Source organism: Watersipora subatra, chromosome 11, assembly GCF_963576615.1.
Source record: "Watersipora subatra chromosome 11, tzWatSuba1.1, whole genome shotgun sequence".
Taxonomy (NCBI): domain Eukaryota; kingdom Metazoa; phylum Bryozoa; class Gymnolaemata; order Cheilostomatida; family Watersiporidae; genus Watersipora; species Watersipora subatra.
In genome coordinates, this window is record NC_088718.1 from 31463272 (window position 1) to 31481975 (window position 18704).

Genomic DNA, 18704 nt, shown 5'->3' on the forward strand with positions numbered 1-18704 from the left:
TAACGCCTACAAATAGTTTACATGTAGAATTAACTTTCGCTGTCGAAAGTTAATTTGAGTTTGTGCTGACCTTGTGCTGACCTTCAGCATCATAAACTTAAAAGATGAACCTACACAAAATTTTAAAAGATTTTATCAAAGTTCTGTACTTTTTATCTTTTGCGATTGTTTTTAATGTTTGAGATGGTCTGACTATCAGAATGTTTGAAGATTTGAATCAACAAAACTTAATCACAGTTGAAATACTCAAAAGAAATATACATCCAAAATGACATCACTAGTTTTTTTATTGCGACAACTGATATTAGCTATTACCTTTAAGTTGCAGAGTTACGGGTCTCGATTCTGTCAGTATCTTTGCAACTATGGATGAACATCATAATCACACATTGTTTGGTCTGAGCAGTTTAACCATGATCAAGTTTTGTTAAGTTTAATTTTGAATCATTCTGGTGAAATCCTAATATTTTCTGATGAAATCTGCTAAAACGTTGTGCAAGTTTATTTTTCATGATCTTTTAAGCCTTTTGGTGCTGAAGGTCAACTTAAAACTAATTAAAGCTAATTGAACTCAAAGTTTTTTTCCGAAACTATAGACATCATTTTTACACTTTCTTTTTATCTCTATTCTGTCAGTCTCTTTGCAACTATAGATTTAATAATTACACTTTGCTAGATTTGAGCAATTTTGATTTCAATCAAGTTTTGTTGATTTTACTCTTGAAACATCCTGGCAGTCAGATCACCTCAAACATCAAAACAATAGCAATTGATAAAAAATACTAGTACATTCTGATGAGATCGGCTAAATTTTGAGTGAGTTCATCTTTAAAACAAAAAAATGATGTTACAATAGCCTCTTTATCATGTGTATCTTTTGAATAAACATGCAACTTATCTCCATCTGTTTTATTAAAATCATTTTTGTAAAATCTATTTGACTAAAATTTGTCAGTTTCCATAAGCATTAAAACAATTAGGTTTTATGGTACACGGTTACACAAATGTTCCTTTTTATATTTAAGGTAAAGTTTTAGTATTTGGCTGGGTGTCTAGTGCCACTTGAGGAATCATCAGGTTTAATAAATACCTGCATAACTATTCCAAAACATGGCAAAGCGGTTTATTGGTGCAGGCGCTAAAATTTTGGTATACCATGCTGAAAGATCTGAGCTCAAATTCTGTCAGAAGAGAAGCAGTTTTTTATGTGTAACAGTGACTTCGGACGCACAAAAATAGTTTTTATTATAGTGAAGGTAATGGTAAAAAAAAGATTTTTGTTTAAATCACAGGTACAAACAATATGCATGTTTGTTCAACATTTTATATAGATTCTCTATTAGTATTTAAAATAGATCAGGTGCAGCTAAACTGATGAAGTGACAGCCTAGGGCATGTTGATATGTTGATAGAATAAAATAGTCTAAAGTCAGCCTAAAGCATTATCAGTGTTTTTTTAATTCTGTTGATCAAACAAAACCGTATTTTAGGACATTTTTGATTTGGTTTGAGCAAAACTTAAACTGCTTACAAAATTTAAAAGTTTTTCAAGGTCCTTACACAAACATATATTGTTGGCAGGTAGGGTGAAGTGAGAGAATAGTAAGGCTTAAACCTTTCCATAGACTTATGTTGTTTTATCTATTAGAATGTGGCCAGTTTTGAATCTATTAGCTGCATTTTATTTATGCAAAACAAGCTCGTTGTACAACAAGCCGTCAGTTATTATCGGTTACAAATATTCCGATATAAACAAAATTTTAAAAGAAATACTTTAACTGTGTGCCTCAGATGCAAATGACTACTCAGTGTGAACAAGGTCTTTATAATTTATTATGGTGTATCACAATCATCGCAAAAGCTAACGCAGTTTTTGTTTCATACTGCGAAATCTACAAAACTAAAATCCAAACTATTGCCTGCGAGCCATGTGTCTTCCACATAAAACATCTGAATTTAATCAAAGCGCTAAATGCAAAACTTTTTGCTAAAATATTATATAAAAGTATTTTTTTAAATGCTTGCAAATAATGGTATAATTGTTACTCAGGCCACAAATTTATACTACATGATTGTTGAGATTGTCTTTACTATTGTACTATCTCACTATATCTTTAATGGCAAGTTTTATGTACAGTAACTCATCTTACTTGGCAGAGTCTACATTCTAGAATTGCCCAAGAAATGGGAATTTCCATAAAATGGGAACTAGATTAAAAGTTTGTGACAATCAAATGAACATTGCAGCGCTTTGCTTTGCTCTTTTAGTGTCATTATTGTAGTTTCCAATATACAAAACTGGTTAAGGATTTTTAATTTTCACTTCTACTACTTACTTTATAATTTAAATGAACAAGTATTATTGAAGTGTTGTCTGCAGTAAAAAGGTTTTTAAGATTTCAAATGATATCAGGATTGTGATCAAGACTACGATCGAGTTACAGTTTCAGCAACATCCTTTTATTGCAATTTGATAAAAAATACTTAGTTTAATGTAGTTAAAAACCAAAAAGCAAAGAACTGGTCAAAGTAAAAAGTTAAAATTTAGGACGTCAAACTTGCCCTCAAAATGTTTTATAAAGGAATAACACTGCTAGAATACTGCAACATGGATAGAAAACAAAACCTTATTAGTTTAACAAATGCTTTATATACAAACTAGCGGAAGACCTGACGCCGCAAGGTTAGTAAAAACAGCTTATAAACAGTGGCAGGTAATGTGGTTCCAAACAGCTAGGTTGACTAATTAGCAAATAGAAAAATTAGCAAGTTGGCTGATTTGAGTAACTTAGGCTACTAACTTAAGCTCGCTTATATCGCAAAACGTACAATAATAAGAGCCATGAAGACCATGAAGGCTGTGAAGCCAGCTCTTGTGAGATTACGCACCACGCATCACGCATCATCGATATGCGTATTTTAACTGATGTAATGAATATGTATAGCAAATAGGAAATGTGGCTTAGTGGTTAGCTTGCTTTTCTGCAGAGATTGAGGTTCCAAGCTCAAATCCTGTATAAAGCAAGCTGTTTGATCATAAAAATTTATCGCTAAAACCGAAAATACAAATGACAGACCAACAAACATTAAGAATCATATATTTTATGGATTATCTTGTAAGTATTTTTTTATTTCTTACAGTGGCACAGTGTTTGAACAGTGTTGTTGACCATTTTTTTAGATTGTTGTTAGATAGGTTTATTGAATTTGAAAGCACCGTTGAACAATCTCAACCTTAACAATCTCAATGCCGTAATATATCTGCAAGAATGCGTCTAGCTAATAGCATTATAATACTCAGAAGGAAAGTGCTTGATTTGCGAACAAATGCTCTGTTAGGCAATTAGGCAATTTGAGTCACATACAGTTTTTACTGGCTATATATGGACACTTTATTGAAATAATCAAAACTGCTACCTAATAGTTCTCTCAAAATAAAAACATAGCTATTATATAACAGATCAGAACTCAGATAACACTCTGATGAAATATAGATGTCCTAAGATTTATGTAAGATGAGTACATAAAGCTTATATAAAAGATAGTGCTTTGGAAGTTTGCCAACTTTACCTGAACAGTGGTTCATCGGAAAGTTAAAATTAGGTCAACAAGATCTACTGTAATCATTTAATCGATGTGCTTGAAATTGTTGAAGTTATATTGTCTGTTTAATATTTGTAGTATTTGTAACAGTTAAGTAAGCTAACTATGTAAATTTCAAAGGAAGAAATGTAGCTTGATGCTAGGAAAATGAATAAAAACCAGTTGATTTGCTGTAGTGATGTTGAGCAGTCAATTCTCCAAAAGGCATTAATTATTGCTGTTATGACTAGCCAAGACTGTTTGTTTGTTGATTTTCTGGATAATTGGCCTTTTCTGCTTGGTCATTTACCCTAGAGTTATTGTTTAAGTTATTTATTGACAGATATGGGCAGTTTTGCAGCAAATTTTAAATACCCCTTGTCATAAACAATTTTTAAAAGTTTAAAGCCAGCCAAATCTATGCTAATAAACAATATCTTATCTTTTGCGCACTCCTAAGTATTTGTTTAGGGAAAGATAAGTATTCTAGCACCAAAAACACCCCTATAGCCTTTCAATACTATCCGCAATGACACTGACAAGTCAAGCAGGTGCTTTTATCACATTGGGAATCAAAATCTCCACAATAATATTTGACACTGACGGTTAATAGAGAGTGGTTGTTGATTATATATAACACAGTGTGACAGTTAGAGCAACTCCAACAGGTCTGTGCTGATACTGTGACCAAGTTGTAAAAATATCTTGCTGAAAGAATGTGTCTTTCAAGTCTTGGTACTGTTTGAAACACTGAGCAGTATTCTAGGTAGTTGAGGTGTCATTATATAATTGTAGGTGATGCTTATTATAAGAGTTTTATTGTTGCAACACTTTAGTCGCAACTGTCAATTAGTAGTGATGTTGGATTAATTTTGATTAAATTGAAGTTTCAACAACTTTCAACTAATTTAATACTAATTCCAAATTATTAATATGTACATTAAAGAAATTTAATATTTCAAATTATTTGCCAAAAAAACAAAACATAAAATAAAATTACATTATCTGTTGCAAGATTCTCTAAGTTTTATTATGTTTGCCGTCTGTTGCTGTTTGATCACAATTAGAATGAAAATTGCATATTATATATTATGTAGTGAGAAACCAAAATAGTTTATTTTATGGGGGACTAGCTGCACTCCCGCATTTCAAAATTTGCTGATATTTGTATTACTGGTGAACACAAAGCGCTGTCATGTAAGCATTGTAGCTAATTTGAATATATGCATGCATAGATTTTATTGACATTAGTAATTATTAACAAAACAAGGGTTTTTGTTACTTGTCAAAAAAAAAAAGAAAACAGATGTCATTAATTATTGAGCGAGGTGAACAAAAGACGTTTAAAAGTTGTAATCTAACAGTATTGCAAAAGAGTTGGGATAGTACATTGTAAGTTGTGGTAACATCTATATGAGGGCTTTACTTTGTCATAATTTTTAGGGTCAACAAGTAGAAGTATGACTGTTTGTATTTAGTTATTTTCTTGTATTTTAGAAATGTCGTATTTTCTTTATTTACAGGTTACACTTTGAGGACCCCTCTTCTCCAAAAAAATTGTCTAAACTCCCTCTGTTGATCGCTGTGATTTTCATTATTATATCAATCAGCCTGGCAATTGCTCTAACCGTTGTTGTAACACATAATAAAAAACAAGAACAAGAAACAAGTGACCCCCAAGTGAACCCTCAACCTCCTGCTGGTGAGTCATAGAAGCAGACAGAGCTTCATCAACTATTTTCCCATCTGTGTAATGGAAATTACATTGTTTGCTAGTAGGCGCTAGTATGTACATACTATATTCCTCCACGATCGAAGGTGATTTGAGTCAAGCTAAGGTAACAGAGACTAATGACTTAATAAACTGGCACTATTTAATATTAACTTGCCGTTTTCTGCAATTGTATTACAAGCTATAAAATCCTTTGTAAACTATGCCCAAATTATTTGTATTTATGATTCCACATGTATAACAAACATTGCTTTTTTTTCGTCACATCAACATGCTATATCCGCCATCGTATGATTCAGTTTACAAAGTTTCTGTTACTAAAATCGTCAATTCATTATCCAACTTTTTGCAATATTATTAGATTACCAAGTTTCAAAATCCGTCTGTTCAACTCACTCAATAATTCCTTATTGCTGTCTTCTCATTTTTGTTATGGCATGAAACGATAAACACCATTTTGTTGATTATTATGCCAATGGAAAGTTATACATGTACATACATATGTAGGCACATCGTTATTATGCCTTTGTGGCCCCACCGGTCGATCATTCATTTAGATATTTATTTTATAATTATTTATAATTGCTTCTAAGATTTTTAATATTTGCATTACATGTAACTTAGTCAAATGAGGCGGCTATTAAAATTTTAAAAGTTTTTTAACTATTCAATATATTCCTTAGATGCAAAAATGCCTATTTCGGTGCTGTATAAACTTTTCTGACAATCTTTTAATATTTACAGTTACTTGTGAGTGCGAGTCAAGCAATAAAATTTTTTAGTGACACAGTAGTATAATTTGTTCACAAGTTCCATCACCCTGTCGCTGGTGTCGATTCTGTTCAAAGTGTTTGCTGAACATGGCAGCACTTGCAATGCTGTCAAACAATGGCATATAAGGAAAAGCGTTAGCACACTAAAACTTCAATAGACATTAAAAATATTGGTTTAAAACTAGACTATTTGTAATAAAAAAGAAAATGGTAATTTTTCACTAAATTTGGCTTGAAGCAAAGTATTGCTTTTGACTACTTGAATTGACTCAAATTTTATTAGAAAATGAATATATTTTAAAATTTATAGTCATCAATCTGTTAAAAACTCTCAATGATATTGTAAAGGAATTTACCAGCCTTTACTCGGCATGATCTAGACTATTTCATACAGAAATAAATTGTGCGTGACTTCTTTTAATGTTTTATTAGAGAAGGAAATTCGCTAGCCGAGGAGCCTACGACCATTTGCTCTGCTCTACTAAGTGAGCGTTGCTTCCTTATATACAATAAAATTGCCCGTTCCGGCTAACGGGACCGAGTAAGAACACTGGCTAACAATGTGAATAATTAGGCCTGCTAGTGCGTTGATATGACAACGTAAACAATGAAAATTGATAGCATAACAAGTAACAAGGCTATTATAAAAAGGACAACACATAGAATAAAATATTTACAGACATATAAGACATATACAGATATATAATAAAATATTTACAAGAAGTGTAAAGTTTTGGCCCGGCATCCACCATAATATAATATTGTGTTTTGTATTTGCAGGCAGCCAGCAAAGCAAAACCTGCACAAGTTCAGGATGTGTACAGGCAGGTGAGCTAACTACTAAAGAGTTACCTTTGTTATGGTCAGGATTGATGCTGAACACTAAGAAATTGTCGCTATTCTCAATTTAAAGAATGAATTTATAAGGGATTCTATCTAAAGAACTAACAGGTGCAAGTAATCAAGTGCCAGGCGAGAAAATGTACAAACCCGAATGGGCAATTTATCGTTATAACTAGTACCCTGATAGTTGAGTGTGCTGTTGGAGATGGTCAGCTGTCTAAATAAATCACAGAAAAACTAACTCCTTGGAAAGCGAAAACTTTGTGCAAAAGGTAGTTTAATGGATCGTTATAGAGCATGTCGTGAGTTTGAATTTGGCGCAAAGCAATATTGTTTCTCCTATCAGCAACCATAGCTTTGGATAGATGAACAATCAAAATTTTTTATAGTAAAACTAGCTGTGCTACTCGGCGTTGCTCGGGTAATAAAAAATTATTTGGACAGAAAATTTATTTGTATTTAACATATAATAACATTTTCATTCTAACTTTTGAATTAAATATCATGAGAGAAGTGTTTTGTTTAGTTGACATAAATTAAAAGAGAAAATAAAAACAACTGTAAAGGTTTGCAAACTTTGTCAAACAACTGTAACTTTCAAACTTCATATCATGAGAAAAATGTTTTGTGAGGGACAACTAAATTAAAAATTAAATAAAACAATTGTAAAGGTTTTCAAACCAATGTAAATTTAGAATTTCATAACTTTCAGCAACGTATATCTTTTAATAACGTACAGTGGAACCTTGGTTCTACTACCGAGTTGTTTGAGATCCGAAACAGTTTTTTTCATTAGAATGAATGTAAGTAAGTTTTAATCTATTCCAATATAAAAAACAACTTCGGAAAAGTATTTTACAGTTTACACCATAAACTGTACTGTATACTGCATACTATAAATAAGCGGGTAGATATATATCGTGTTTAATTTTAATAAAAGGTTTTCTATATACAGTATGATGATGGAAAAAAGGAAACATTCCGTATGTTTGCACTTAAAACATCAAAAACATCAAACGTTAAGATACAATGACAAAAATTTCAAAAATTAATAATGAATTTAAAAAAAATACAACAGATCAGTTATACCAAAAATCGTAGGAATAGGAAAATATAAACAACAATGGCGTGATTACTTCACATCTTTGAAGGAGAATCCTCCTCCAAAACAATTTAGGGTAACTCGACTGGAGGGATTATCTCTCTAGCAAATCTATTTGATAAATAGTTTTTTCCCAGATGGTTCCTCTTTTTGTAAAGAGTTTATGAAGTGTGTTGTGTCTTGTTGTGAAGCTTATAAAATGAAGAACTATATAACTTACAGGTAAGTTATATAGAGGTAACTTATGGTAATATATACAGGTAACTTACAGCTGTTTACTGTCACAGTAATGTAGCATTTGTGTTCAATTATAACTATTGGTATGCCTGACTTTTTGGTCGAGATGGCAGATGAGTGTTGACACGTGTTCAATGATGCAGTTAATTTATATCTGCAAAAGAAGAGTGGCTAACATTTCATCCGTTTCACATAGAGTGACTCGTTAGTGATTTTTCCCAGTTTAGTATTAGCACTCAAAGATTGTTTCAAAAAATTTTTTTCCAACCGAAACAAACTCGGGATACACAAGTTGCTGGCTAACCATATAGTAGTGATGTTCTTGCACCTTCTGACTGCGGTTGAAATATGAAATCTGAAACGATTGGCAAAAAGCCAGCAGTTGGTAATTAAGACTTGTAAAATATATGCATTATGTAGGTATCTCATGAGGTTAGGTACAAACAATAACATATATTCACATATTTTCTTGGTGGTCAGTATATTTACCTAGAACATTTAAGAGAATCTATTTAGGAGGGAAAAGATCAAAGTTTGGTTGCAAACAAATCCTAGTTGAAATATTTGCTTTAATTTCAGCATTTCTTTTAAATTTTGGGTTTACTAGTTCTGTGACAGTTTAGAATGACGTGAGAGATCATCAGATGAGCTAACAAAGTACAGAGAATAAGTATGTGTATAATTATTCTGATTGACTTTAAGGAGGTTGGCTGATGCAGGTGTTAGAGTATTGGTCTATACCAACCTGATGGTCAAGAGCTTAAAACCCATTGAAATCAACCCTTTGTCGTAACCTCCAACTCTGATTTTGAATAGACAGGCGGACAAAGCTTTTCTTATAGTAAAGATCACTTTTGTATTATGCATACCTTTGAGAAAATCACAAAGTCATCTGGCAGTTAAAAAAAAACTATGCAATAATCCACTGCTGCTATTTGAACTATTTCATTATTTTAGTCTATTAATTTCTTGTAGTCAAAATTTTTGGTGTGCGATGCTTACTAAAATGACAACTATATGCATACTAAATCAGCTTGGTGATATTGAGCATTTGCAAAATTTGTTTGGCACGGAGTCCGTTTTTATGATTACGGTAAGTACCATGAAAATTGATAAGGATAGTCAGCCAAACACATGCAGATAAACTCGATGGTTTTCTAAATTATTTTATTACTGTTAAGCCAAACTCAAAATTTTTTTATGTCAATCAAAAATAGTCTTTGTTGTAGCACAAATTTAAGTGAAGTTTCCTATTGTGCAATCGAGATATGTATCGTCCTTTGATGTAGAAAAGGAACATACAACATGTCTTTATTTGGTAATTCAACTAGTGACTACTTACAGTTCAGCTCTCTTCAATTGTCAGCGTAGTACTTACTTTAACATTTGATGCAACAATAAGAAAACTTTAAATCATAATGGAAATTTGACGAAAAAACCACGGTACCTCAAACAAAAACAGCTATATATGCTACAATATATATAATAGTTACATGTTATAAAGCTGTTTTAACAGTGGCTTGATTTGCATTTATAACTAGAGGATGCAGATTAAATGCAGTGTTTGCTACTCGTTGTTTTATGCACGGTAAATGCCCCTATAATATAAACCTTTTACAAAATACTACTTGGAGCAAATAATTTATGTAACATTTCTAATTTGTAATCTGTAAAAAATTTCACACACCGTAAAGCGTATTGTCTGTATGACCTTTAAATTTTGGTTAAAATGATAAGAGTTCAACTAATTTTTTTTCTTGCGGCAATTGCCAGAGAGAGTGACATATGGTGGTATCTCTATTATATATTCTAATACCTTGGCAGTCTAGAGAGTCGTGAGGGATCATCAAGTGTGCTGATAAAGCACAGAGAATCAGTATGTGCACAGCTATTCATACATATGTAAATGTGGTTGATTAATGAAGGCGTAAAAGTGTCAATTTACCAACTGTGAACATCACATGTTTGAACCCTGCTTATAACAATCTTTTATCTCAACCTCCAACGATGGCATCAATTGAACGGAAACACTAGTACTCTGGCAGTCCAGTGTGGTCTGAGAGATTGTGATGTGAAACAACTATCTGCACAATTATCGTAAACTGCGACACTGCAGTCGAGTAGTGCAAAGGGTGGAATATTGATCCACCAAGCTGAAAGCTTAAAGTTCAAATATTGTTGAAAGAATCTTTTTAATCTCTAAGTTTGTCTCTGGACAGACAGACAAACATGGTTCTTATTATAGTAAAGACTAGCTGAATATCCAGTGTTGCACGGGTAATACTATAATTACATATTGAATTGAGAAACCTAGCTAGTAGAACTAGTAACTTACTATAATAAGAGGTAAGTCTTACATCTGAAGCTAGCTGGTGGCGTTACGTTACGCTAAATGATCTATAACCCAACTATGAACTTTGAGCATGCTACTATTTTTAAAAGTGATGCGCAAGTATGCGCCCTACTATGCTATAGTATGGAAAAAGACGGGGTAAGGTAGTGGATTAGTTTACCAGTCTACAGACCTAAAGGTTCTAAGTTCAAATCCAGGGTAACGAGGATTTTTCATTCCTATAGCTTTAGGGCTAAAACTGGACGAATGACAAACAACAAACAATGAGTTTTATACAGATTATAATAAAGATTAGTCTAGTGGTGCTGCAGTCGGCGCACAGGGATGAACTTTTGCTACTGGATGTCAGTAAGTGCATTCAATCTTAAACCACCTTTGTTCCTCAACAATATCTGGAAGTGGGACAGCTGCAATATAAAATTGGCTCACCCAGTAACGATACAATATACACAAAACACCACATTTTAAAAGGCTAAAACTGTTTTTAAAGATTGTTGAAAATGCAGTTACCGGATATACTGAATGGAGAAAGTGAGAGCAAACTTCATGTCTCATTACTGATACACATATTGTTCCGAAAAAGTTTTCTGTTAAAATACATCTAATTGTATTTGAATAGCTGGAAGAATACTGGAGGCAATAGATGAGACTGTTGACCCTTGTCATGACTTCTATGAGTTTGCTTGTGGTAACTGGATTAAGAAGCACATCATACCTGAAGATAAGTCAAGCTACACCACATTTACAAAGCTGCGTGATCAAGTAGCATCACAATTGAAAGGTGAGATGATTGAATCAACACTATTTTGAGTGCTCTGCACCCGTACTAGGGAAAGACTAACTACCTGTCACAGATAAGCTGGTTTTGTTGGAAGAGCGAAGAGGTGAAACTTTACCATGATGATAGAATTTTGTTGGTTAAATAATTGTAGCCCAGGCACTAAAAGTGAAACAATTCTTGAGTTTGCATTCGCTCAATGCTCTTGTCACCATGAGCACACATGCTCTGTGTTTTGGAAATTTAGTATATTCATTTTCATCGGAAATTGCAAAATTTGGTAGTAAATTTTGGTATGAAAAATTAGGAATGTTTTCCAAATAATCCTTTTACATATATGTTTTAAATAATTGTAATTATGCTCAGAAATATTGATATCGTTTCAGAAATAAATCTTCTGAGCAACTTTCCTTTTCTCGCCATGCCATCTTACATGTTTAAGGTTGCCTTTCCTTGCAAAAAGTATTTTTACTGTTTATGATTTTTCCGTAAGAAACTTTTGAGTTTTTGTCAATCATTTTAAAACACTGAATAAAAATCTAACAGCATCTACGCCAATCAGAACCTGACAGGTTTAGCAAAGTGTTGATGACTGTGGTAAAATAGCTAATCTGAATAGCGAAAAATGTTCCTAAAGATTTTCCTTAGATGGCCTCTGCTTCTATCAACTGCAAAATAGTAAACACAAGTTTGTCTATTGCCAGCAAATGCCAAGTCAACAAAGCAAGTATTAAAATATTTAGAGTGGCAAAAATGAAATATTAGAAAATAAGTTTAATATTTTCTCTATTAATAGTAATAACACAATACATTAATAACAGAAATTTACTATTTTTATACCAAAACTTCTAATCATAATTATTTGATGCCAGCTATAAAATGGTAATCGATGCCATAATTACTTCAAATTGTTGTGCAGTAATATGCTTGCAGCAGATGAACAAAAGCTTAAAAACATAGGCTACACCTTTTTCACCTGATTGCTGTTTTTACTACAGCTGGGTAAGGTCCACCTAGTTAATTTCAAAAATAATAATAATGATATTAATAATAATGTGCAGGCTTCAATTCATTAATAATAATGGGACTTCAATGTGCTGACAGACAAGGTTATTGAACCTAGAAGACCAGACCTGATACTAATAAACAAAGAAACCTAACAGTGTCAGGTCATAGACTTAGTAATACCTGGAGACACTAGGGTAGTACAGAAAGAAGATGAGAAGATTTGTAAATACAAAGTGCTTATATATATAGGTTCGAGATAAACAGACTGTAGAAGGTGAGGACCGAAGTGATACCAATAGTAATTGGTGCACTCGGAACAATATCAATGAAGCATATAGCTTACCTGGCCGAGGTAGGAGTAAACATGTCTTTTGAGACTATACAGAAAACAGCCATCTTAGGAACAGCTCACATTTTGAGGAAGGTTCTTTCTTAGTGGAATTGAGGAAGATGTTGGATCCTTTGGCCTTTTGTTAAGACCCGGATTCAACACAGACTACAACCAGTCACCTACCACCACACAACTGTGAAGAAAAACTTTTACAACCATAATAATAATAATACTATCTAGACGCCTGTAATAACTTGAAAAGTTTGCAAACTAAAATACCTCTGACCATAATATTATTAACAAATTTACAAAAACCTTGATGTACTACTGTTTCTGTAGTTTTTAGATTTTACCCAAAAAATAGGTTTAGAAACTCACAGGAATAATATTTCAAACTTTTAGCTGAATACATTTAAATTAATGAACTTTTGTTACCAACACTTTTTTGAAGGATCATATTCAAAATTACTATTTTAGTTGCCTAGGTGCAAAATCACTAAAACAAAACATGGAATATCATAAAGGAATGATACTAACATGGGCGGTGTGGCCTGTTCAAGGTTGAAAAGCTCTCCATGTCTACTTCATCTAGACCAATATCCTAGCAAATGAAGCAATTTTAGGCTTCTCAAGAGGCTCTAAGTCCGTAGTCAATAAATTCACTGTGATTAGATATTTTGAAGAAGCCCTTGATAGGCATAGGCGGAGGCACATAAAAGCCAGCTTATTAGCTTTTAGGAGTAAATTTACATACCTAAAAGAGCAAGAACTGGTTCTCTCTAAGTCCCAGATTTTTGTTTAGCAATTATAAGCTTCTGGTAGATTTCAAATTAAACCAAAGCAAACAAAAGTTGTTTGACAAAGAATTTAACTTTTCTTGCTTGATAAGACAGAGTTTTGTGTAAGCAGTCCGCCAATTCCTGCAAGATTGAGTATGTTATTTACTTAGCTTAGTTCAAGCGAATAATTTGCATAATTTTAAAAGTATTGTTACACAAACAATGTCTCTGTGATCTTGGCCGGACATATCTGAGTCCATGAGCAAAGGAACTTTGACAACAAAAGACATACGCAGAAGCAGAAAAAAGTTTAAGGTCGTATGTCATTTTTATCACAACCAGCAACTTTTTGCAAATTAAACCCAAACTGGTTGTTTTTAGGTCAGGCATTTTAGAGCACTAGGACACGACTGCTTCTAAAATATTGGACACCAAAGATGGCTAATAACTCTCATCTGTCTGACTTAGTTCACCCTATATGCATGCACACTAAATAAGTCTGTTTTGCTTGAAATTATTTATTTAACCTGGCACCAGATTTAGTTTAGCAATATCTCTATTGATAAAAACACAAAGCGCTGCATAATCCACCAGCTTTTATCAATGATATAGCTCGTTTAATGCTTTAAGACAACACTTTGTAATAACTCAAGCACCATAATCAGAATTAAACTATTTCGTGAATGTAAACAAGTTGTTATTGTTAGAATTCTTCAATTCTAAGATTCCTAGAGTTTTGCAAATCTTTGCAAGACATTGTTTTATTTCAGACCAATGCATTTACAGTGCTGATAGTAATTATGGACATGCCTACTATAAGATATATGATTAATTATAGTTTGATAAATATTCATTAGATGAATTAAGGCAATATACACATCAACAGAAAGCTAAGGATGTACCACACATGATTATTGTTGAATATCAGCTGAGACTTGCCTTTTAGTTTTTTTGTGTAACATATCAGCATCTGCACGTCATGACAAGGAGCAGTATCTGCGCGTCATGACAAGGAGCAGTATCTGCGCGTCATGACAAGGAGCAGTATCTGCGCGTCATGACAAGGAGCAGTATCTGCGCGTCATGACAAGGAGCAGTATCTGCGCGTCATGACAAGGAGCAGTATCTGCGCGTCATGACAAGGAGCAGTATCTGCGCGTCATGACAAGGAGCAGTATCTGCGCGTCATGACAAGGAGCAGTATCTGCGCGTCATGACAAGGAGCAGTATCTGCGCGTCATGACAAGGAGCAGTATCTGCGCGTCATGACAAGGAGCAGTATCTGCGCATCATGACAAGGAACAGTATCTGCGCGCCATGACAAGGAGCAGTATTGGCGCGTCATGACAAGGAGCAGTATCTGCGCGTCATGACAAGAATCCATTTAGGTCTAAGTTTATAATCGTCGTCAAAATTGGTTCAATTCAATATTCCTTTTAAAAAGATGTGTACATGTAACTATATAAAAGTAAAATGGCATATTAATAGCGTTATGATATTTAGTTGGTCATCCTTTATTGTCAATCACAGGATAGGATAAAATGGGTGGCCAATAAATTGATTATATTTCACGAGAATAATTTTGGTGCTGGACAGAGTGTGCACAAATATACTTGGAATGCAATTAATAAGTAAAAGGGTTTCTCAAACATGTTTAGTATGATAATATAGACAGGGAGCTTATGCAATAAATGACAAAAAAGTGAAGAATTTACTAAGTGGTTCCATATTTACGAGTACCGCTGTAAAATAATACTATTTTATTAATTTTACATTGTAATAATATTTTGCAAAAGGTTTTTGAATAGCAAGGGCAATGAGTGATATTACTATAAGACCAATTCTAATTTTAGCGCTGTTGGAAGAGCCCCAGAAAGAAAAAGATGCAACAGCGCTGAAGGAGGTAAAGGATATGTATGCAGCATGCTTAAATGAAGGTAAGAGTAGTAATTTCTGTTAGAGCATTGCGCTGTTGTAGAAGATATTTTGGCTAAACTTTTGCATTGGTTGGTAAGGCAACTCTCAGTATGCCAATTGTAATGACTGGTAGGACAACTCTCACAACATCACTTGCAATAACAAGTAAGACAGCTCTCACAACCCAACTGGCAATTATTGGTAAGACAACTCGCAAAACACTACCGTAGTATGCGTCATTATATTTAACTGAGTTTAAATTTGGAGAAGGGCTGCAAATAAAATAATAGTTCTCAACATTTTTAATGAAATTCTGTATAAAGACAAAAAGATTTTTTGAAAGGTAAAATTATTTTACGTAAGTGCAATGCCTTGAACATAATTTTTAGATAAGCGACACATTTTTGTCAAACGATGTCATGTTTGTCATTTTGTCATTTTGTTATGTATGTTCAGTTTTATGATTCTTGATGTCCTTTCTTAAAATTTTAAAATAGACTCACAGATTAGTCAATGCTAGCAGTAAGCCTCAATGCCTGGAATCACTCTTGTTTTTACTCAAATAGCCATCAGGTGGGTGCTTCAGAAGCCAGTTTCCAAGAATCAGATATAGTTTTAAAATCAAATATTTATTGATTTGACGTTTAAATAAGATTTGGAATTTAAATAAGTTTTAAAGTTTGAACAAAATTGGCAAAAAATGTGTACACGTATAGCATTCACAGCATGTGTAGTGGACTAACAGACAGACACAAATGAAAATTGGGATACATTAATATAAATGACAGAAGTAAAATGCCACCCGAAACTGAACTCAGCTAACTATTTTGACCTTTTTCGCTAAAACAAAGGCCTTGATTTCAAATCTGTTGAAGTGTTCAGTTTACTGACAAGGTATCGGAGAATAGAATTTTGCATTTTACTCTAAATGCAGATGAAATAGAGAAGCTTGGCTACCAGCCTCTGTATGACCTGCTGAACACCCTCGGTGGTTGGCCAATTATCACCCCATCTTGGACGGATGACCAGTTTGACCTGATGACCGTATTGTCAAAAATGAGACTTCTAAACAACCGTTATTTAATCGATGGTTTTGTTACGGTTGACTATAAGAACAGCACAAACAGGATATTCAAGGTAGGTCAAGTTTAAGTGAGTGTGAATCTTTTAAAATCATGACATACAAAATAATTACTCGGTGTATGTCAGCCATAGTAACTTGAGCCATCATTCACTGTAATATAGCTACATGTATAATTATAGTCAACCAATTTAGAATTTTGGCAGATTATAGTTTACAATTAAGAAAGGCAGCGTGCATTGGTTTACAATGCTTTGTTTCTATTGGCCAAGTAATGATATTTACTTTCTTCTCTAGTTTGCTGAATTTGGGTTTGGACTCCCAAGCAGGGAGTATTACCTTGACCCAAACTATGTCAAGATAATTCAAGCTTATCGAACCTATATGGTGGAGGTGGCCACATTCCTTAATGGAACTTCTGTTGAACAACAAGTTGATGACATACTCGAGTTTGAAACCTATTTTGCTAATGTAAGTATTATCTCTGCACACAGTTTATTGCCATGTCATGGCTATAACTTTTTGTTGGGTCATTCTTAGGTAACCTTTCGTATGACTAGCTATTTTTCCTTTGTGTAGAGGGATTTTTCAATGGGAACAAACAAGGGTACCTTTGCTATGGAGTTGTCTTAACATGTTAAACTTGCAATGAAGCCAGAGTTAGGTAGGCTAATTATCTAGAGCAGTGGTTCTTAACCTTTTTCAGTGTATTTCCCACTTTGACAAACCACACTTCGAGATTTCCCCCTCTCTAACAGCCAAAAATTATGGTATTTTTGCCACTCTCAGATTGCAGGAAGAGGCTTTACAGATAGCATTTTGCCATACAGTCAAAATGAATCAATTATTAATTGAACTGTGATAGAAATCATATTTTATGGATAGTTTGTCACGATATACTTTTTATTTATGGAAAAATAAAGTTCAAGATAAACACAACAATAGAGTAATTTAATTATCCAATAAGCTGTTTGATACATCACGAGGCTTGGTTTCCGTATTAATACAGTTTTACCCACAATAAAAGCATGTATCTGCACCATGTATGTGGTGAAAATACATTACAACAGCTATATCCTTGAAATGTGTGAAATCAATATTCTCAATCTGAAGCTTGAGAATTTCCCACCTCAAATCTTCAAATTTCCCACTGGTGGCAAATTTCCCACTGGTTAAGAACCCCTGATCTAGAGTTTAGAGGTTATGAGTATGATAAAAACACTATGTTAGAGTGGTTCAGATTAGGTAGTAGCGACTATGCATGACAATGTTTTCTGTACATTCATCTATATACACTTGATATTTATTCCTAATAATTTTATTACCAGCTGTAAATCGTTCAGTAAAGTTTTTCATTAGGTTAATTTTAGTTATAAAGTTTTATGTTTGACAGTAGAAAAAATTATTCTAGTTGTTATAGTATTCCCAGTAGCTTTACAAACAAGAAAATGAATTCACAACTAAAATTACTAGCGAATAAGCAATGAACAATGCAAAGACAAGTTGAAAAATATCCACCAAATTCCAATTAAATTAACATATTATGTTTTATTACATCATTTTAAATTTTGAAGTTTTACTGCGATATACAAAATTTTACTAAATTATATCGTATAGTATCATATTATACTACATTAAATATTTTATTTTGCCATTTAATGTTATATTATACTAATACGCTCGATTGTCCCTTGCACCATGAGAGATCGCCATGAGTAATCAGTATGTGTATAATTAACTTTTTTTGCCACCCAGTTATTTTTTTACTAAGACATAATCACTTATTGAATAAAACCTATTATTTGACAGGAACGCGTATAAACTGTCAAAAGTTAGTATTAGTAAAAATGTGGTGTTGTAATGTGTCTAGATTGACTGGGCATTGCTAACAATAAATGGAGATAAAAAACTATTTTTGCATGCAAAGTGAAACTATGCTCATGATGGGTTGTTAACATATTTTTATTGGTTCAAAGCATGCAGATTGTGGTTTTTTTTCGTTAAGTACAAATATGATAGAACAGTTGATGAATTACTCACTAATTGGAAACGAATAGTATGAAGCCTGCTAAAGAATTATCTTGAAGAATTTGGTCATACGGACATGCTTTACCTAACTGTGCTACATTCCTAGTGAAGAGTTATTGTAAGCAGTTGTAAAGTGAACCAGTGGTCTAGTGGTAGTGTT

General features: G+C 33.2%; 1 protein-coding gene across 2 annotated transcripts in view; it reads left to right on the forward strand.

Moving 5' to 3' along the window:
- Positions 1-18704, forward strand: part of LOC137408167 (neprilysin-like) — a 66122-nt gene that overhangs the window by 24614 nt on the left and 22804 nt on the right. For both annotated transcript variants that reach the window (XM_068094568.1, XM_068094569.1), the window contains 6 exons: positions 5106-5284; positions 6868-6915; positions 11242-11403; positions 15372-15455; positions 16370-16572; positions 16814-16987. In XM_068094568.1, coding sequence (XP_067950669.1) covers positions 5106-5284; positions 6868-6915; positions 11242-11403; positions 15372-15455; positions 16370-16572; positions 16814-16987 — 850 coding nt within the window. The remainder of the gene's footprint in view (positions 1-5105; positions 5285-6867; positions 6916-11241; positions 11404-15371; positions 15456-16369; positions 16573-16813; positions 16988-18704) is intronic.